The 19,822-nt window shown below is 40.9% G+C and overlaps 1 protein-coding gene across 1 annotated transcript; it reads right to left on the bottom strand.

Moving 5' to 3' along the window:
• Positions 1-9,432: 9,432 nt before the first annotated feature.
• On the bottom strand, positions 9,433-12,211 carry ZHX1 (zinc fingers and homeoboxes 1; the record flags this gene model as incomplete). Its single annotated transcript, XM_081996311.1, has 1 exon — positions 9,433-12,211. The coding sequence occupies one exon, from the start codon at positions 12,209-12,211 to the stop codon at positions 9,587-9,589; it is 2,625 nt and encodes an 874-aa protein (XP_081852437.1). The 3' UTR covers positions 9,433-9,586.
• Positions 12,212-19,822: the final 7,611 nt, after the last annotated feature.

Here is a 19,822-nt window from a genome sequence, read left to right as displayed (position 1 = left end):
GACTGAGACCAGTTACAACTGCAGTATCATTTGTACCACCTCTTTTAGTTCAGAACATGTCATTTATATAAGAGGCTGTTTTGTGGGCCCTCCCTCTTCCACCTTAGTCCCTTAAAACAGGCTTCACTGCAATTATGTTTTTTCCTACTCGGCTTTCATTTAGGAAAACTGGAAATCACTAAGAGGAGAATTACTGACAACACTGACCTTTATTTTCACCCAAAGACACAAATCAACTAGGTGTGACACACAATTTCATTCCCTTTTTCTGTCTTTTCTTTCTTCTACCAAGTAAGTATTTTAAGGTAATGAACATCAGCTCAGCACTGAGCCTGTAAAGAAACACACATGGGAGAGGAATTAGTCACAATGCTAATAATTCAACATTATTGCAATAGAAACATGTAAATGTATTCAAAGGTTTCATTTTACAGTATTTGAAGTGCAACAAGTCATTTAACAACAAAAAATGTTAGAAACCATCATCCGACAGACTGAAGACCACCACCAGCAGCGTTTCAAAGCAACGCCAAGCCCGCAGGGAACAACTGAACACTGTTCTGGAGGGGACTTTCTGGCGTAAAAAGAAAAATAAGGCAGTGCACAAAGTGGCTTGGTATTTTAAATTCTTAAAAATAGTAGTTGACAGTATTGTTATGAAAACAAATGGAAGATGGAAGGGGCTGGGAAGAGGAGGCTGAGAGAGGGGAAACAACCCACAAGGCCAGCTGGTCTCTTGTGAAAATATCGACTGAATTGCAGCATTTTGGAATCGCTGATAACACTGTAAACAAAAAAGGTAACTGTTTAAAAAAAGGTGACTGCGTGCATAATCCAGGGCTTTTCATAACTCCATCAGCTGACAGATTCTTGAATAAGCATTCTTCCCTTCCCTCCCCCCCCCCCCCCCCCCCGTTTTTTCACTGAACAGAGTAAAACTATTTGGCCAAACACCAAGCTGTACTGATTACTAGCACTCATCTCCAGGCCTGTGCACAGGTCACTACTTCAGCCAGGCATGTAGTTTCTGGACTGACATGAGCTACAGCACAGAAACGATTCTATCGCCTTAACCATCTTTTTCTCAGGTGGGGATAGGTCTGTAGGCATGATGCTGGGTCCTGCAGGGAAGACCAGGTCTCAAGCCCCTCCGGTTGCGGCGCAACAGTTGAAGTAGATGGGTGTGATGAGTCACGCTGATGCACAATGGCGGCACTGCCTCCGGCGGGGAGCTTCCATGAGTGACAGCAAGTCAGAGCACAACAGCAAATGCTCACCCCGGACCCTCCTCTGAGGAAAAGGCACATGTTAAGAGCAGCCACAAAGCGTGACGTCCAACTGACAGGGGCTTCAGCACGGAGGTGGTTCTTCCTGGCCCCTAAGTCCTCCCACCCCAAATATTTTAAACGTGATAATAAAGAGCATCTGCCTTAATAAGGGAAGTCACGTGAACGTCCCTGGTCTGCTGACACTGCAGAACAGTTCAGCAACCAGCAGCTGTACCGACTCGCATGTGAAGCTGACCTCACGCTGGCTGTTCAGCCAAGCCAGTTCTCCAAATTCAATGCATCTGAGGAATTGGTGAAATTCAATTTTGTGTTAACAAGAAAAAAAGACATTTGAGAAGATCTGGTTTGTGACATTTTCATACAGACATCGTTCCTGGTTTCCACACCACCTCTTAAAACCACACGCACTCAGTAAGGAGACATTTAATCCATTATTTCTGTTTTCAAATTTTTGGTACAAAGTTTATTTTCAGAAGTTCCCACACGATCCTTTCTTCTATCAGCATCTTTTAGGATTTTTCTATCTCTGATTTATTTTCTTTATCTGTTGAAGCAAAAGCAATTGCTACAGAAAGCAATAATGGCAATATTACAAATATTTTACAGCAGCATCCATTCGTCTCTTTGCCTCAAAAAAATAACAAAAATAAATCCAAAGACAAGATCCGTACTGCCACAAAGGCTTAGGTTTGTAATATCCAGAAGTATGCTGTGTTCCCATATATGAGTTGTACAAGTCCAGCACAACTTTCCAAGTTTGTGCAGAGCCTGATAAATAAGACACAGAAATATCAGTTACTTTATACTGTTTCTAAGAACTTTTACTCTGTAAAATGTTTGGTCACTCAAAGCTATAAGCTTAATCACATGTCAAAGAACACAGGCAATAAAGCCCATCTTACTAGAACATATAGTATTAGGCCAAACAAAATATAAGAGGACAAAAGCTAGTGGTCACTGAAGCCTCTTTTCAAAAAAGGTCTAAAACAGAATGTTTCCATCATGTATCAGAATAAAAATGTACTGTATTAAAATTTGAATTTTTTTCTTTTTTTTTTTTTTTTTTTTAACAAGCTGTCTTTTAATCAGTCTTCTATTTACAGTGCAGAACTTCTGCCAACTGCAGTAGTTTAACTTTGGCACAACACTAAGTTCCAATCCTTTTGAGTATTCAAGTCCTGTGTGTGTCCAAAAATTTTCTTGGTTTCACGAAAGATTAGGCCCATTCACAGTTAACCAGTTATCTTGAACTTTTTCAAGAATTGCTTCCCCTTCACCACATTGGGCAGCTACAAAGGAAAGACACTGTAAGCTATTGCATCATTCAAAAGAAACTCTTCATTCTAAACAGTGACAGTATTGTTGCTTCCTTTAACATCACATACACCAGACAGATCACACAGACGGCTACGTACTGGACACCTTCTAAAAACCTTGCTGGTCGTTAGTGAATCGTCTTCCTCATACTTCAAATACTTAACAATGCATTAAATTAATTTCATTTCACATGTCAAACAGGACATTTAAATATATTGCAATATATTATAGAAAATTGCAAAGCGCCATCATTTCTGTAAACGAGATCGACACCTGTTAACTCTCCTGTGCACGTGAAGAGCAGTACCTAGTGCCACGTTTTCTATACAATATAAAGCCTTCCCAGGTAGGGCAATTCATTTTAGTGCATTTCTGTACAGACTGTAAGCATACATGCAGATAGCAAACTATGAAAAATTGGAAACACTTTTCTAAGCTTGAACTGGAGGCAGGGGAACATTTTGAAATCATAATGGAGCTCTTGTGGTTGATCGTTTCGTATCACAGATGAAGACTTGAATCTTCTGTCTTTCTAGCAGATTCTTTAGGGAAAGTTTCATGATAGGTATCTAGTATTGAATAAGCATAAGGAAATACTTTCATCAACGGGAACACAAATATTATGTGTCTTAACACATTCTAAGTTATGCACAGTCCAATGTTCATACAGCAACCTTATCTCTAAAATACTTGAGAAACCCCAAATCATTTTTATGCCACAGTATTATAACCAAGGATCAGTTACTTTATCCACCAACATAGTGCTACCTGCTCTAGAATAAAAGAAAAAAACCAAACCAAAACAAAGGCCTCACACTTCCCAACAAGCGTCAAGTCGGAAGCAGAGGTAAGTACTGTTGCCAACTACAACACAAAGATCAGCGCTGCAATCCAGCCAGCACGCTCCCAGGCCAAGTCCATCTCGCCTCATTTCAGGTGTCTGTAACATCAGTGTCTGCCTGCAAGCCACCTCCAACAGTCAAGAGAGATCAGGGTGCAGCTCATCTGACCAACTCCAGGTATGCAGGATGAGCAGGCTTGCATTCACCAGGAGTACTGACTAGCTAGGGTGTCCTACTCAAATGCAGACACCAACATGCAATCAGACAAATCCCACCTTAATTCATGAAAAGTGCTATGGGATCCTCAGTTGCCACTCTACATTTTACAATGTTGTGTAAGTCGTTTTTCCAATGACTATCCACTGAAAAAGTGCTGATGCTCTTCACCGCAGGAGAAAAACTCCCAAGAGCTCCAACCATTAAACTTGAAAACACTGGCTCTAATTCACCTGTGCATCAAAATCTCCCTTTTTAAAAGTGGGAAAACCGTAACAGAAAGTTGAGCTATTGAGTGTGTATAAGTAGCTATTGAGAGGTTTTTTCACTTTCTGTTACAACTTTGCTTTTAAAATCTTTTCCCACAGGATTTTAATACATCACCAAACCTCAAGTAACTTGACCTGGTAAGTTTGTGTCATGCTATCTGGTAAATCTACTTATCCTAAGATATCATAAGCTTGATGGAGAATACAGGTGTAACCCAGCCCTGTTCAGTGTAGGCATCCGAGCCCTCTACTAGCCCGTCTCATCTCTAATTCACACGATCATCCTAGTATTATGAACAACTCTCAACAGTTTTAATCTTCTCTGATCATTGATACTATCTTTTCATTACTACTGAAGGTAGGCAAAATCATTTTCAAAGAAAAAATAAATTAAATCAAAGAAAGTAGCTATATTTCATTGCACTCTACTTTTCTGCATTTAGGTTAGGGCAGGGATATTTAATATGACAGAAGCTTAAAGATTATCTTCTCTCCTTGGGAGATATTCATATAGACAGATACGGGACTCAGGTGGAGGACATAAATCGATACTGTCGTATTTACAGAAGCAAATACTGATATCCAGCCTGAATACACAGTACTCTGTTAAGTGCAAAAGGGAAAATGCTCCCCACCTTAAACTACAGCCTGGTTACTCAGCAGTCAGAGACTAGTTGTCAGAGTTACTGCTGTGCTTTCATTTCAGAGGAAAACGGAGGAGGAAGAGAGTGTCTGCATCTTTGGGCTTTTTCTGGCCTATGGGGACTGCATAAGGCCATGAATCACTTTGTAAGGGCTCCAGAAATGCTTTCTCTGCTCTGTAGAGAAAAAGGGAGTGCATTTGCCTGCCTCAAGAGTTCCTTGGTGAGCAGGAAGAAAATAGGCTTTTGCCCAAAGTCAGCAAATCATGCATTAGAAAAATTATTTCATGTCATGTGCAGACATTGCATGAGTTTCCTTCCCAATAATCAAGGTTACAGCCAGACACCATATTGCATATAATGTTATGAAAAAACAGGTTTTAAAATGCTAGTGAACAAGATTAAAAAAGGGGAATGGTCTCATTTTCTATAGTGTGTTAGAGAGAGTCCACTAAATTCTAAGGATGAGGATATCTTTCCTCTCCTTTGCTTTCAAAACAGAGATTTTGATGTGCTAAATATGAGTGATAGCACTACTTTGTTCTGTCAGAAGAGCGACAGTAAAACTTGCATTCCTTATCAACTTTTAGGTAAGTAATTCTGCAGGGCAAGAAGTAGTCAAGAGCCTTCAAGCTTCTGTATTTTCCCTACCTTCCACTTCTTACAAGCTAGCACTCTGTTAGTTCGTTCAAACCTCCAGGGAGATATCGGTCTGACTTTAAAACAAACACTAACCTTGGGGTCATTAAGAGATTGATCCCAGGAAGACCGCACTGTTTAAGATGGAACCATGCTCCTTCATTGTACTGAGAAGCAAGAGCAAAACATGCCATGAAGCAGCACGATACAGTGACAGTGGATGTCTCCCCTGGTTGTGACACTGCTTGCTTTCTTTTAGACCTTCTCCCTCTCCACTCTGGCACAGGATTCTTTCTTCTCTCTTTAGCTGAATTCCAGAGACAGCAGTAACTAGCATCACCAGATCAGGTACTCCTGGCAGAAACAACAGATGAAGAAGAAAGCTCTACCTTAGCTCTAAAGGAACTGATGCTCACAGCTGAATTCTGAAACAGTGCTCCCAACGAAGCAACAGAAAACAAACCAGCTATCTAGAGGTAAGATCTAAGCAAGATCAAAGTTTCTTCATCTCCCTGTCAATGACATTCACTGAAGCCTGACTCATAACTAGCCCAAACCTAAGAGGTGAAGCTCCACAGAAATACAGAAAACATACCACAGGCTCATCTATACAGAGTTCTTCACCAAGCAGGGAAATCAACAAAAACCCAGATGGACACTCACCCAGGGTAGACATACTTTCTTGCCCCTTCCCTCCCCACTGTCAAGGTAGCTCAGACCAAATGGTTTCCAGAACACCATGTCGGTGTACATAAGCTACAGGAGGAAGACAGGCTGGTGGGGTGCGCTGCTGATGAGCACAGTGATGCTCAGATTCATCATAAATCGACACTTGCTAAGGTTCAGGTTCAAGTTTCCTGTATGTAACTGGTAGAATGAGAAGGCGCTGTACCTTCTCCACCTGCTAGGTGACCTCTGCTTCTCTCAGGTGACTACATAGTGTGCCCTGGGCACCTAGGTAAGAAGCGCAGCAGCTTAAGGTTGGATGAGATGAATCTGGGCTAAACTGCTGTTACCAGTAGCTCTGAGTTCCCACCAGCCACAACGACAATTCACAGATAAAACAGACCCGCATGCTGACAGCTCTTTCCAATGCTTCTCCTGTCAGTCCTGATGCGGAAGGCCTCCAGAAGGAGTTTCCCTCTCTGCCAGTATGCAGTGCAAATATACACATGCTGTAAACATTAAATAAATTGATAATTAATGGACTCTGTTGAAACAGAAATAAGATATTATGAGCGATAATGAATGCATACAACTACTCTCTTCAGGCTGAACCCAGATTTTTCTCATCCTTGGCACAACTGAAAGGCTTACAATGTGCATGTAGCAAGGAAAGATGGGTACTCTGCATCTCTCATTCTCTCATTAGCTGACACATAGCACATAGTTTAATTTACATTTTATATTCTGCAAAGAGATGATGTTCCTCAATGGGCTGTAAATAGTATTATAACCACTGTAACATCTACAGCAACTGAAAATCTGGCCCAGTATACATCAGCCACCACCTCTGACCATTTTACCGGAAGACATCCAAACCAACTATATTTAGTCTGATAAACAATGTATTTCCTCTTCCTGTGTTTTTCAGACCAGATGTGCTAAGGCCTACCATTGTAGCTGAGTGTTATTTAACAGAACATTGCCAAAATGGAAAATCTCCCAGTTTAATCATATAATTAACTTGGATCTTTTTCTCCCCCCATATTTTAAAGAAGGTCAGATTTAATGCTAACCTAAATGCAGCCTCTGCTAACAAAAAAAATTGAGATGTTTATTTAGACAGGTTGCTTTGGGTGGGTTTTGGTTTTTGCTTTGAAAGAAAATTAATTCTGGGTCAACCTTAAGGATTAAGGCAACTCCAGATTTTCCTTGCTAGAGGCATATTTCCAAGGATTTTAAGGATTTGCTTTAATATTTTTGCACACTTAAAAATAGCATCTCTTTCCACATACTAGCTTTGTCCTTTCCCACTCAGCAAGCACTGATTTTTTGACCCTGTATTCCCAGCGGAGCTTGAAGCCAACACGGGTCCTTCTTGTATCTGCTGGCATCTACAAGAGCCCCATCCATACCATTACGAGCCAAACCAGAATACCTCCCAACCACGTGTAGCAGTCAATGCTGAAAAGGTCAGATTCTGATCTCTCTTACACCACCTCACACCCAGAGTCATAAGCACTCCAATCAAATAAGCTGACAACACGGTTTTGCTTCTCCCTCACCACAAAATTAAACTGAGGGACTCTTGGCTAGTCCTCTCTAGCACCACTGGCCACTTTGTGCCTCACCAGTTTGAGTCTCGGAAACCAGGAAATAGTTTCATCATCAAATTTGTGTCACGCACCAAAAGTCATTGGCTTTTTGTTTCTACGAATCTCAAATATTCAGAAGAGCTCACCCCGGTAAATGGCTTTCTCACTGAACATCTTCCTGCAACTCAGGCAGCCTGTTCATCTGGAACAGAAGGGCAGCTACAAGTGTCCAGAGAGGAAGGTGAGTTAACAGTATTTTTTTTTGTCAGACATTATTCCCTTTCTTGGTTTGACTTGGGTTTCAGCCACAATCAGGTATGAAAAACAGATCTAACAGAGACTCCTCTGCTTCAGAAAATCATGACTAGAAGGACTTTCTTGGTCTTTTGACAGTTATCACGGCAAGGAAGAAAGAGTAACTCCAGATTAGGTTCTTGGAAACGTGGAAACATTAGGACACATTTTCTCTGCACTAATCCATCTCTCATTGGTCATCAGATGCAGAAGTCTGCAGAGAAGATGCTGACAGATGTGCAAAAGGAGATTGCTAGTATCCCTTTCATTAGTGCCAACATAAAAGCAGGCAATGCTGACAACAGCAGCACCAATTCATCACCATCTTCTGACATCTAAATATAAAGTAACTTATCCCTAAAAAATGCAGATCGACAGTAGCAAGGACACAAACTACTCCTTGGAGTACCAGTTCTCTAGGATTCCAGACATCTGCCTAAACTAACTTCTGTGAATTTGGCCCATTGTTTTTATGTTGGTAATTCAAACTCTACTATGATTCAATGTCTTAAATGGCCTTTTAAAAAAATTTTTTTTTCCTGCTTTGAAGACACTTATTCAAGAAGTAGGTGTTTCGCATCAGATTAACCAATTTCTGGAGCTCAGTTCAGTTAGATCAAAGCACCTCTAAAAATAAGTGCATTCACCCAGCAGCCCCTAAGGACAATCAGCATAGTGGTGAGCTCAATCCATCAGGATGAACTGAAGTTAAACTTGCACGCAAATGATTCAACTGGGCTATCGCTAAAGAACAATTAAACACCAGCATGTTTCTCTTTCCCAAGCATCTAAAAGCCATATAGCTTCATTTTGTTTGAGAATTAAACAGCATGTCATCGCCACAACTTACTTGAAAACCTTTCCTACTAGCACCCGAAGATGCTTTTTGTCTCTCTGTGTATTCTTGCAAACCCCTAAGCAACTATGAATGACTTCTGGGCAGTTTCCGCCTCACGTTTACCTTAAAATTCAGTGTAAGATTTCAAGCAATTATTCTTTTTAGCTAGAAATACACATACTTTTCTTACCATTTCCAACAAAGGAAAGAATGCACAAGCTAAAAATGAATGTTACTATCAACTGCATCAAGTCTGTCAGGCATTTAAATTAAATTGATGTAGGATACACTGATTAAATGTAACGAAAAGCATCTTCTAGACTCATTCAGTTAGCTCATAATTATCAACAAGGAACATTTCAGCACAAGTTCTGTAAACCCAAAACACTCTGAAGATATGCAAAAGGTGACAGCATCACCTCATTTTCTTAAACCAAGCAATCCTCACCCCTAGGTTCATTGATTCCTTTGTCACACTTTTCTCCTTCTCTTTTGTTTTGTACTCTTTCCTTAAGAAATAAACACAGGCCTTGAAACCTTTCAGGTGAAGCGATGTTTGCAAAAAGACATCTTAGGTTTTTGTATTTTCCTCCTTCATGAGCAGGCAATGTTCTCCTATATCAACCAAAAAAAAGGTGTCTCTGTTTTTTTGGAATTAAACAACATAAGGCAATTAAATATTGAGAAGCAGTCACGTGAATGATGAACCTTCCCATCAGTAATGTGGAAGAGGAGGAGCTGAACTGGATCTGATTTATAACCCCATGTCCTAGGCTAGGCCTGAGGATGTCCATGTCTTGTAGCAAGGAAGCAAATAGTTGTTGCCTGCACAGGTGGTAGCATCTTGCCCATGTTCTCTTAGGTGGAAGGAAGATGCTAAGCAGGTGCTTGCTAAACTGAAGGCCATGAAAAATCAGTTGGCTCTTCACCATAACATCAAACCTAATTTTTAGGTTTTTGGCCCCCGAATCCCGAATTGCACATCAATCTGATTTTGAAAGTTTACGCTTAACATGTCGGGGGGGTTCCCAAGTATCACTATCATCTGTTTCTTCCTCATCTTCCTGATCTTCCAGCATTTCGTCTTCCTCCTCGTTCTCATCAAACAGCTCTATTCCGAGTTCTAATCTTCTTTGCCTTTCTGCAAACCACTCTCTGACCTGCTCATATCCCATGTGAGATTTGGCTACCAGTTCATCGAGGTCTTGCTCATTAAGGAATTTGTGCTTCATATAGTAGTCCTTCAGAATTGCTGTTCCAGTTTTGAATTTTATGACAGACACACCTCTGTCCCAGCAATTTAACCTCTTGCTTCCCCGAGGCCTCCCCCGAGGCCTCCCTCTCCCCCTCCCTTTTGGTCTTCCTCTCCCTCTCTTCTTTGCAAAGCCTTGGCCATTCAGACTGTTTGCATTGGCACTCTGGTAATAATAATACCATTTCAATCCACCATTTTTCCAGGCATAGCGAGTATCTCCAAACCAGCTCACAATTTCTGATCTTGGGAGCCCAGTTTCTTCTGCCAGCTTGTTGTATTCTTGTGGAGACGGCCACTGAGTACGGACAAAGGAACTTTTAAGCATGTGCAACTGCTCTGGTGATTTTTTGCCTATTTTGCTCGAAGTGGAACACCCTGATTTTGCTCCTGCTGCTCCGTCTCCCACAGATGTTTCTCCAGCCTCTTCTTTTGAGCTGCCAGCATTGCTCTCATTCAAGTCAGCTCCCTCTTCCTTTAAGACATTTGATTTCCTTCTTTCTGTAAACCAGGCATCAATCTCTCTCCTGGTCAGTTTGGTTTGGGCTCTTAACCTATTCATCTCTTCATCAGTAAGGACAGGATTATTAAGAAAACTTGCTTGGAGGACTTGCAGCTGCTCAGCAGTCTTCTCTTTGAATTTCTGTGGGGTGAAATCAGGAAAAGCGCTCCATGATGACTTGGTCTGTGGAGTGACTCCCGTTGGGGACTCATTCATTTCATCGCTTGAATCAATAACAATAGTGGCACATGAATCACTGTTGAGATGAATCCCATGATTATTCTTTGAGTTTCTCTGATTGTAGCGTGTATCACTGAACCACTTTTTGATCTCTCCTTTAGTCAGGCCCGTTATTTTCATAAGTCTAACAATTTCTGAATCTTGAGGAAACTGATTTTTAAGGTAGCTGACTTTCAACTCTGCCAGTTGTTCTTTAGTTTTTTTTGCTCGGATGCCGAAGGAGTCAGGGTTCATCAGCAGGGATTCATTTTTGATAGGCTGGGGGGCTGGAACGGCAGCTACTTGTTTGGTTTCTGCAATAGGCTGAGCAGTGTGCATCTGACTCTTCTGTAACTGTGTTTGGTTTGGGACTCCCGCTACAGTCAAAGCTATGGGGGCTGTTACCGGTAATGTATTTGCACCTGCAACTTGAGTGAGAACAAGTCCTGGCTGACCAACTATTTGGCATGTCTGTAAAATTGAAGGTAAACCATTGCTAGCGGCAGAAATGTGTGCTGGAATAACGGTAATTGTCTGTGGCACAGTATGCACTGTGCCATTAAATTGTTTCCTCCTTGCTTCCTCCACTTCCTCTGGTGTCCAGCTCACACCATGTTTCAGACGCTGGGCAGAAAACCATATTTTAATCTGTTCCTCTGTGTACTTAGCTTGAGTGGAAAGAACAGTGATTTCCGACATGGTTGGATATGGGAATTTGTTGTAGGTGTTAAGCAAAAGAGGATTGTTATCCAAAGCAGTATTATAGGCTGGAATGCTATTTACAGGTATTAGGACTTTTGGAATCAGGTTTGAGTTCTGTGGAGTTGTAACAGCTGTTATAACCTGTGCCACGCCAGGCTGAAGCACTGGTGCTGGAGTCACTACTGCACTAGCCACATCTGCTGTGCTGCAAACAACTGAATGGCTCGCTTTTGACTCAGAAACTGCTGGTGGTGGGTTTTCTGCTACTTCTTCAGAGTTTGGCTCATTTTCAGATCCCTTTTCTTCACCAGGAATGTCATCAACTACATTGTGGAAAACAGCAATACGTTTAGTCTCTGGTTTGTTTTTCATCATTTTCATAATAGGAGTTTTGCTAATTGAGATCCCTGATGAGGAGACCTCAGAAGAGTCGGCCTGTTCAGTGTTTTCTTCTCTAACAAAACTCCCATCAAAAGTGAGATCGTTTACTGTTTGTTCAAAGATTGTCTGATTATTACGTTTCACCATGGTCAATTTAAAGTTCTCCTCTCCAGGGTGGTACTTCAAATTATGTTCTGAGAGAGCATCGTATCTTTTGGTAAGGAAATTGCATTCTACACAAACATAGGATGAATTTAATACTACGTTGGGATGTTCTGAATCCACATGGAAAGTAAACATATTGAGATCTGGAGTTTGAAAAGTACAGTATTTACACTCGTAACCACCTTCTACTTTGTTTGTATTTTTCTGATTGTCTGAATCCACATACTCATGAACATCCTCATCACTTGTTACACTCTCTGCTTTAGGGTTATCTGCTGGCGCGAGTACAGGTGGTCCTTCCTCCAAGTCTGATACTGTTTCTAGATCCGGATCCTGCTCGTTGGCTAAGACCATGCATGGTGTTGTTGATTTTCGTTTACTTGCCATGCCTGTTATGTGAAAATGATACCGACTGGTCAGATACAGACTTAGCTTCAAGCTCTTCTTGATTAATAATAATGACGTTCGGTACTTCAAGTCAGTTCTTGTAAAGTCTCAACATTTATCCCATTAGCAGCTTTTCTTTTGTAGTGCAATCAGATTAAAAATATATAGTTGAGGATGAAATGTTGAGACACACTGTTTTAAAGTCCACATCCACCACCTGTAGCAAAGAAGAAACAGTGAAATTAGTCCAATTTAAAGAGTAACTTCTATTCTGCTACGTATTTTGGCTTAAGGTAATTCAGTCCTTTGGGGCTCAATCTGCCACTGTTCATCCCCTGAAACCAGCAGACCCACTGCAAAAAAGAGATAGTCAAAGCTAAGTTAGGAAAGGCAAAGTCCAGTCCACTTATTACGGGCTGAGATTTGTTTCAGTTCATGTCAATACAGTGAAAGGCATAAAACACAGGATGGTGTAAACCAGTAAGTTTTTGACTCCTTTTTTTCAGAAGACTTTTTCTTGGCACAATGCTGAGGTCAGTTGTCCTACCTGATTTTTGGAGTCTTGCCTTTGGACTACCTTGCCTAAGCTATGACAACTTCTCTCGACTGCCCTGTGAGCTCAAGTCCTTCCCATCACAAACTTGACCCCAGTATGACACCTCCACTACTGACTCTGTCACGTCTTCATGTCAGAGGTTGTGAAGGGTCCCAGAAAAGCCAGGTTTAGAGTGTTTTTCTGTTGCATCATATATGCGAGTATGAGCATGTGCAGGGCCTTTCTCCCAAGTCTGAAAACAGGCAAAACAACGTGTTTTTAAGGCACTTTGACAGTCAAAAGATAACTATCCTTTCTTCCTAGCGCCCCAAATGTCATTCTCCAATGGAAGACCAATCCTAAACCAATAAAAGTTGATTGCTAGCATATGGCAATTAACTAAAATCTGTTTTCATGCCTCTATGCATTAACAGGGACATGATTGATTGTGTGAACTGTACCAGAGAGAAAAAGCATTAAAGACTGATACAACAAGCAGAAGCCAAACAAAATTATGTGTTTTCTGTTTAGAATTCCTTGTCCTTTTCTAAGAAAAACTAAAATATCACCAAATAAATTTGAGGCCTACAGAAATTCAGAGAATAAATATAATTTTAAATAGCATAGACTGGAGTTAATTTTATCCCACAGGGACCGTAACTAGTCTGTTGGAAATGACGCACAAACTTCTGCAGAGGGTTATAAACTCTGTAACAGTCGTCATCTTTGAAATAAAATCGGATACTGATTTCTCATACCAGAAATCCCATAGGTACCTGAATTTTTAGACAGTAGAATATCATCTACTTCCCAAAGTGGGGGCATGCTCAAGTTCAAGGGGAATAATCAGCAGCTGTTTCAGAAGGTTTAGAAAGGGAACAGCATGTAACAGGTTAAAAACAGAAGGCCAGCTTTGCTCATGACAAAGTCTTGAAGGAAAAAGAACAGCACAAAAGCAAGAAAGGCAGTTACAAGAAATGGGAAGGGTAAAAGAAATACTATTTTTCACTGTATGATAAGGTGATTCTTTCCTTTTGATTACAGGAGGGCAGAGGCTGCGGATAGGAAGGAAGATAAATAATTTTTAGCTTCACATTTTTTCTTCAGGCAAAAGACAAAAGCATTCATCCAAAGCTGCCACACAGTGCTGCTCCTTAAGCTCTGTTTTTGAAACTGTGTGCCTCACCTCATGTTTCATAAAAACTCTCCACAAATGTTTTTAACAGTCACCTTCTGCACTACTTTTGTGCTTGTATCCAAAGTGCACTGCCTGACATGATAGGCTTTTTATGCCAAGGATACCGTTACACAGCATTAAGGACACTGACAATGCTCAATAAATCATGGGTAATCATCATTCCGGGGTGACAATTATTTAATAGTACTGAAGTTGAAAGATACCCTTCCTCCACAAGTTAATGTTGGCAGTCTATAAAACCGCACAGAAGTGTAAAAGATATTTATTTTAATGTATATACAAAGTATGTATTGCAGGCCATGTCATTTATCTTTGCAGTGAGAGAACCATGAAGTAAAGCTAAGTGGATCCATTTGTCTCGGCGTCCTGAGGGACAAGAGGTAGAGCATTATTCACCGTACTCCTTCTCTGTGGGGCTAGAGGGCTCTTGACAAAAGAAAGACAACTGCCAAGACTCAATGTTGAGCAATGCTCTTGGGGAAGAGCTGGGTGGTATTACCTAATCTTTCTGTGATCTTGAGTAAAATTTCAAAAATGCCAGAAATGCCCATTTTCAAAAGCTACTTAACAGCTAGTTTTGCTGACTGAAGTAGCCGTTTGAAAAGTGACTGTGGTGCTCTGTAGTGCCTCATCCCTAGTGCAGCACGTAGGATCTATACACAGGGCAGCCTGAGTGAGCGTAAGGGCTTGCTGAGGGTCCTGTTCTGTCCTGGCACAGAACACAAGTGACAGCAACATTTGACCTGACATGCAGTGTTGAAGCATGCTTGAGATAAGGCTGGAGATAATAAGTAAAATGGGAAACCTGTCCAACAAATCATTAAGTGCTCTTCTCCAGTCCTCTCATTTACTCAGTAGCATTCACAGTGCCTGCAAGTCTACAGGTCCATGTGCAATTGCATCACTTGCAGCCTTTCAGCTACATCTCTGTATCACATCTGTTTGCTGTGGTTCAGTTTCACTCACAGTGCACAGGCAGATTATCCTATCCTTCCACATTATCTATCCTTCCACAGAGCAACACATTTCTTTGATGCAAGCAGATCTCAGAAAAAGAAAGCTGCATCTATGCTTTTATGATTACACTACCTTAGACTTTTTTTTTTTTAGAGGATGTTGCAATTTCAAAGCCCTTTTAATTCAGAGCTATGAAGAGCTACAACAGCATTCACTAAAATCTCAACAAAGTCAGATGCTTGCAACCCTTCCCATCTTTCTTTCCTACACAGACTTTACAGAAACCTCCATTCCCTTCTCCTTGGTGCTAATGGGATTATTCCATCTGTAGGACCCTGCTTGACACGTTTTCTCAGTTTACCAGGGGATTATGAAAACTCACACTTGAGTAGTTTACCAAACCAATTATGCATCACTCTGGTACTTCAGTTCCTCTAAAACACCTCTCCTGTACTGCTTACAGGAATGCCATGTGGGACCTTGCCATGTATCTTGACTTCAGTAAGGTTTGCAACATCCCGTTCCAGGGGGCCAATTACTCCAGCAAAAGATGAAATCAGATTGGCTTGACAAATCCACCTTTTTAAGAACCGTGTTACAATTCAATGAAAGAATCTGGAGAAAAATTTTAAATTAGTCACACTCTTCATCTCTCAAGATATTCATCACTGCAACCCTCTTCTGTAACTTTACCTTAGATTTGCATACAATTGACATTCCTAGAAAAGCCAGCCCATGACACAGACATTTTTCCAGGAACATAAAAAAAGTTAAGTGCAGGCATACTTTTTTGAGGGTCTAGGATCTTGTATTTTATCTTTGAGCAGGCAATTGCTCAGGACACTGCTCTTCAGGAACAGACCATATATAGTTAATAATCCCAATTAATTAATAATTATATTAAGACAGATTTATTCCAGAGTGGAATTCAACATTTAAAGTTGTCTCTGTAGCAGATTTAGGTAAAGATTTATATTAAGTATTTTCCAAATGCAGGTAGAAACCTTCTGCCCCTTTGATTATCATTTCAGAAGGAAAAGACAAAGGGTTGACAGCAGACGACACACAAAAAAGAAGCTGTTTCTAGCACAATTTTTTTACCCACCTCTTCCTTCCCTCCCCCAAACAGGTGTAGCTGATGCAGCAAGAAAATAAATGAGATTATAGAAAGTGTTCACTGTGTGTTCAGGTTGTATGCTTTATGAAAAGGTATTTCTCCCTGCTTGCTGTATGACACTTCCATCCAGCATACCGGAAAAGTGTGCCAACAAAAAATCCAAACCCAAATGTGATTTTAAGAATATGCACAAACAGGGTGGCTCAGGAGAAGATGAAGCAATAGAAACTGCTTCTAATTCAAAATCACCTAGATTACAAATTGCCTACCACCTCTCTCAGCACAGAAAATGTTGTTTTGTCTTCTCCTTATAGCGTCTGACTAATCCATAACAATATGCAATTGTCGATCCTTTGTTTAGCCGCCTTCTAACTATTACCATTTATTCAGAGTACGTTTATCCATGTCAAAAACTATTCTGCACAGAGCTCAGTATAGGCTAATCTGCTCTGATCTGTGGTGCCTCTCAGTGAGAAGGGTGAAGGTCTTTGTTTTACAGTGCCAATTTCTTCAGTTGTTCATTACCTGCAAAGTTCAGAGGGCGTTACTGCTTACGACTCCAAAATAAAGCCAAATCTCTATCTAAACCCTGCAATATTCACATTTGATTCCCATTTTAGAATGAGGTCTGGTTCTAATTCAACATGGGAGTGAAACTTGTCAAACTGATTTCAGCAGGACTTCATGCATGCTACAAAGATAAGGGCATGCTTAGGGTCCTTGCTGCATTACAACTGGTAGTGAGGGAGGCACATACCAAAAGCTACTGTACTGCCTACCCACACACAGCTTCAGGGTGTGCCAAAGCCAGACCCGTGCTGGAGCACTGGGAAGCCAACACAAAGCCCAGTGGAGGCTGAAAGGAGCCTGCCCCTGGACATGCAACTAGACTTTCTCAGTTACCTCCTATCCCCACAGGTTTTAATGTGTAACAAGCAGGTTCCATCAAAGTAAACGTCAGAATTGCAGGCCAGAGGTGACCACTAAATGACAGAGATTATCTTTCTCTATTACAAAATATCCCCCAGGTACCTCTACAGTGAGCACAGTAACTTGTGCCAGTGCTTTTGACACACAAAGCTATAACCAGTTTTCATGTCTGATCACATAGAAGCTGCTGATCAAACGTGACAAGTACTTAACAACGACAACTGCACTGACGAAGAAGTACCTTTAACACACATGGTACGTGTCTCTGATCCTCAGTCACGTAAGTATGTATTTTCTACATGATCAGGTCACCTTGGCAGCTAAACCTCACATAGGCAGGTCGTTTTTTAAACTTCTGAAGTGTTCAATTCAAATTGTCAGCACTCAGTACTTTTAACATCAGCCATCTCTGCATGATTGTTCTTGAAAGTGAGTATCAGACATGTAATGCTTATCATATCCAATAAAATGGCAGCAGAGTTAGGGATACTTTTTTTTGCATAGTTACAGCTCTGTTTTGTTTTGCTTGCTGTGCTGTTACATAGAAAAAGGAAAGGAGGAAGAAATAAATTATTGAAGTCAAAAGATTTTTAGATGTGTTTTGGGCTGAATAAACATTTAATTCAACTCCCAAAATGTTTCATATTGACTTTTAAGAAAATAGAAAAAGTAAAAAATTATTAATTGTAAAAATTGTTTATCAAGAAAGTTTCTCCTTAAAGCATCAAAACAAAGATTTTATTCTCCTGGGATTTCCTTCTTTAAAATTAAACAATCTGGCACAGACATGATTTCACAAAATGTTCCTTTCGACTTGAATCTGTGAGGTTTTTTTCCCAGAATAAAAAAGTCTAGAGACCTTCATTTTCCCAGGCCCTAGTCTAGTGCTGGAAGTACAAGACCTTCCTTTCACTTCCCAGAGTTTACGTCCCTAGACACCTTTCAGCTTCTTCAGAGACTAAAGCAGCAGTCCTACAGATGGTCTCCTTTGCTAGATAGCCCAACTCATTCTCTAATCATCCCTTGCGCAATACAGGAACCCCCGCGCTTTTAAAGGTGACACAGCTCAGCACAGATTGTCTCCCTCTCCTCTCACCCTCCTCCACTGATTGCAGCTAACCATACGCGCCCTCATCACATAACCAGATTTCAAATCGGCTGTTATCTGCTTTCATTAATATTTGTCTGTCACTGCAGCAAAATGGTATCTTCTCAACAGCAATTAACAGTCTTGGGAGTTCTCTACCCTCAAATAAGTGGGACTAGGTCTCAGGGCTTACCAGCTCCCAAAGCTTTTATACCTCCTGCCAGGTCTAGGGTGTTTGCAGGAGCATAAGAAACAGCAGCAGCTTAGAGACTAGGTTGATGCATGCCAGTACAGCAACCTAGACAGATGGAGGAGGAGAATTCATTTAATACAGGTGGTTTAAAGCAGCCTGCAAGTGTGCATGACGGGCATAAAAGCATGATCAAGAGCAGGTAACAAAACATCCTGCAAATTCTACCTTGGATACAAAAAGGTGGTGATACATTATGACTCATAGTTCTGCCTTTTTTTTTTTTTTTTTTTTTTAAAAATAGTGGAACACATTTCTCAGACCTCAGGGCTAGATCCTTGCCAAATTTCAAGTTCCTATGTCAAACCCCTGAGGCACAGAGCTGTTCAGAAAAAGGTAATACGGCTCTTATACTGAGATTGCCTCTCTTCCCCTCCTTGCTTCCCTCCTCACTCTTAATTTTGCTCTTGAACCAGCTCAATGTTCCCCCAAAACTCAAGGAACAGAGGACAAAAGCAGCCTCCAAATAGAAACAATGTGCGAGAAATTCTCATTTCAATGATCCTAAGAAACTGAAAGCAAGGACTCACAATGGATTCACCAGGTGACACTAATACGCACTGCTACATGTTCCACATGTACACACACACTTGCATGCAGACCTAGAATTTAAGTAACTTGTGAAGGATCCCAAAATACTTGAAATATATGTATAAACCCAGTGTTTGTATGAGCCAGTGTTTTTTGAATGAGGAAAAAGCAAGGACTTTGAAAGTCACTGGAAAAGCAAAAAAAATTACAGTTCTATTGCTCGGACCTAGGTTAGCACATGTCAAGGTGAAGACTTTGAGGCACATTATCAAGGCTGCTACTCTTTAGAGCCTCCTCTACCACTTAGGCCACCTTGGCATTTTGCTCACATGTGTTTCTTGCGTGCCCCAGACCCACCTGCTTCCCACCCCATGCCCTCCTTAAAGCCTCCCCCACCCTCTTAGGTCAGCTACCACTTTGTGAGAAGGTCAAGGAGTGCAGAGTGCATAAAAAGTCCTTTATTTTCTTTGCCACATGATTTGCTTCTCCACTTAGGAAGTAAAAAATGTGTCTTTGGATCTGATATTTTAAAAGATTTTTATAATACGGCTCCAGAATGCTTCTATTTTCATATAGCAGCTTTACAATTCTAAGTTGAATCACAGAAATTAACAAAACCAAGAATTCACCTAGACCCTACTGTCAAGATTCCTCCATACTGAAGAGATGCGTAAAAATTTTATGTTCATGCTTGCAAGCACAGCTGATCTTACAGGAGTTCTTCAGGATGTTATCCTCTGACCTGATCCAGCCAATACCGGTCATGCAGCAGCAGTTTCATAACACAAATACAACACTTAAGTTTCCCTCTCCATATTCAGGGTACTTGGTCACTGCCATTAAGTGCCAGTATTCCCTGTGCAGCACTAAATTACTGCCAGGACCAGGATGAAACTGTCAAGCTAACTGAGGTTTGCCTGCCTCTCACTATACCACCATAATAATCTTGTGTCTGCTACAGATGAACATCACTTTTGGGGCATGGTGATGGTAGAGTACCAGCATC

This window comes from Phaethon aethereus, assembly GCF_964289735.1.
Source record: "Phaethon aethereus genome assembly, chromosome: 2".
NCBI lineage: Eukaryota > Metazoa > Chordata > Aves > Phaethontiformes > Phaethontidae > Phaethon > Phaethon aethereus.
This window is presented reverse-complemented; position numbering and strand designations above follow the sequence as displayed.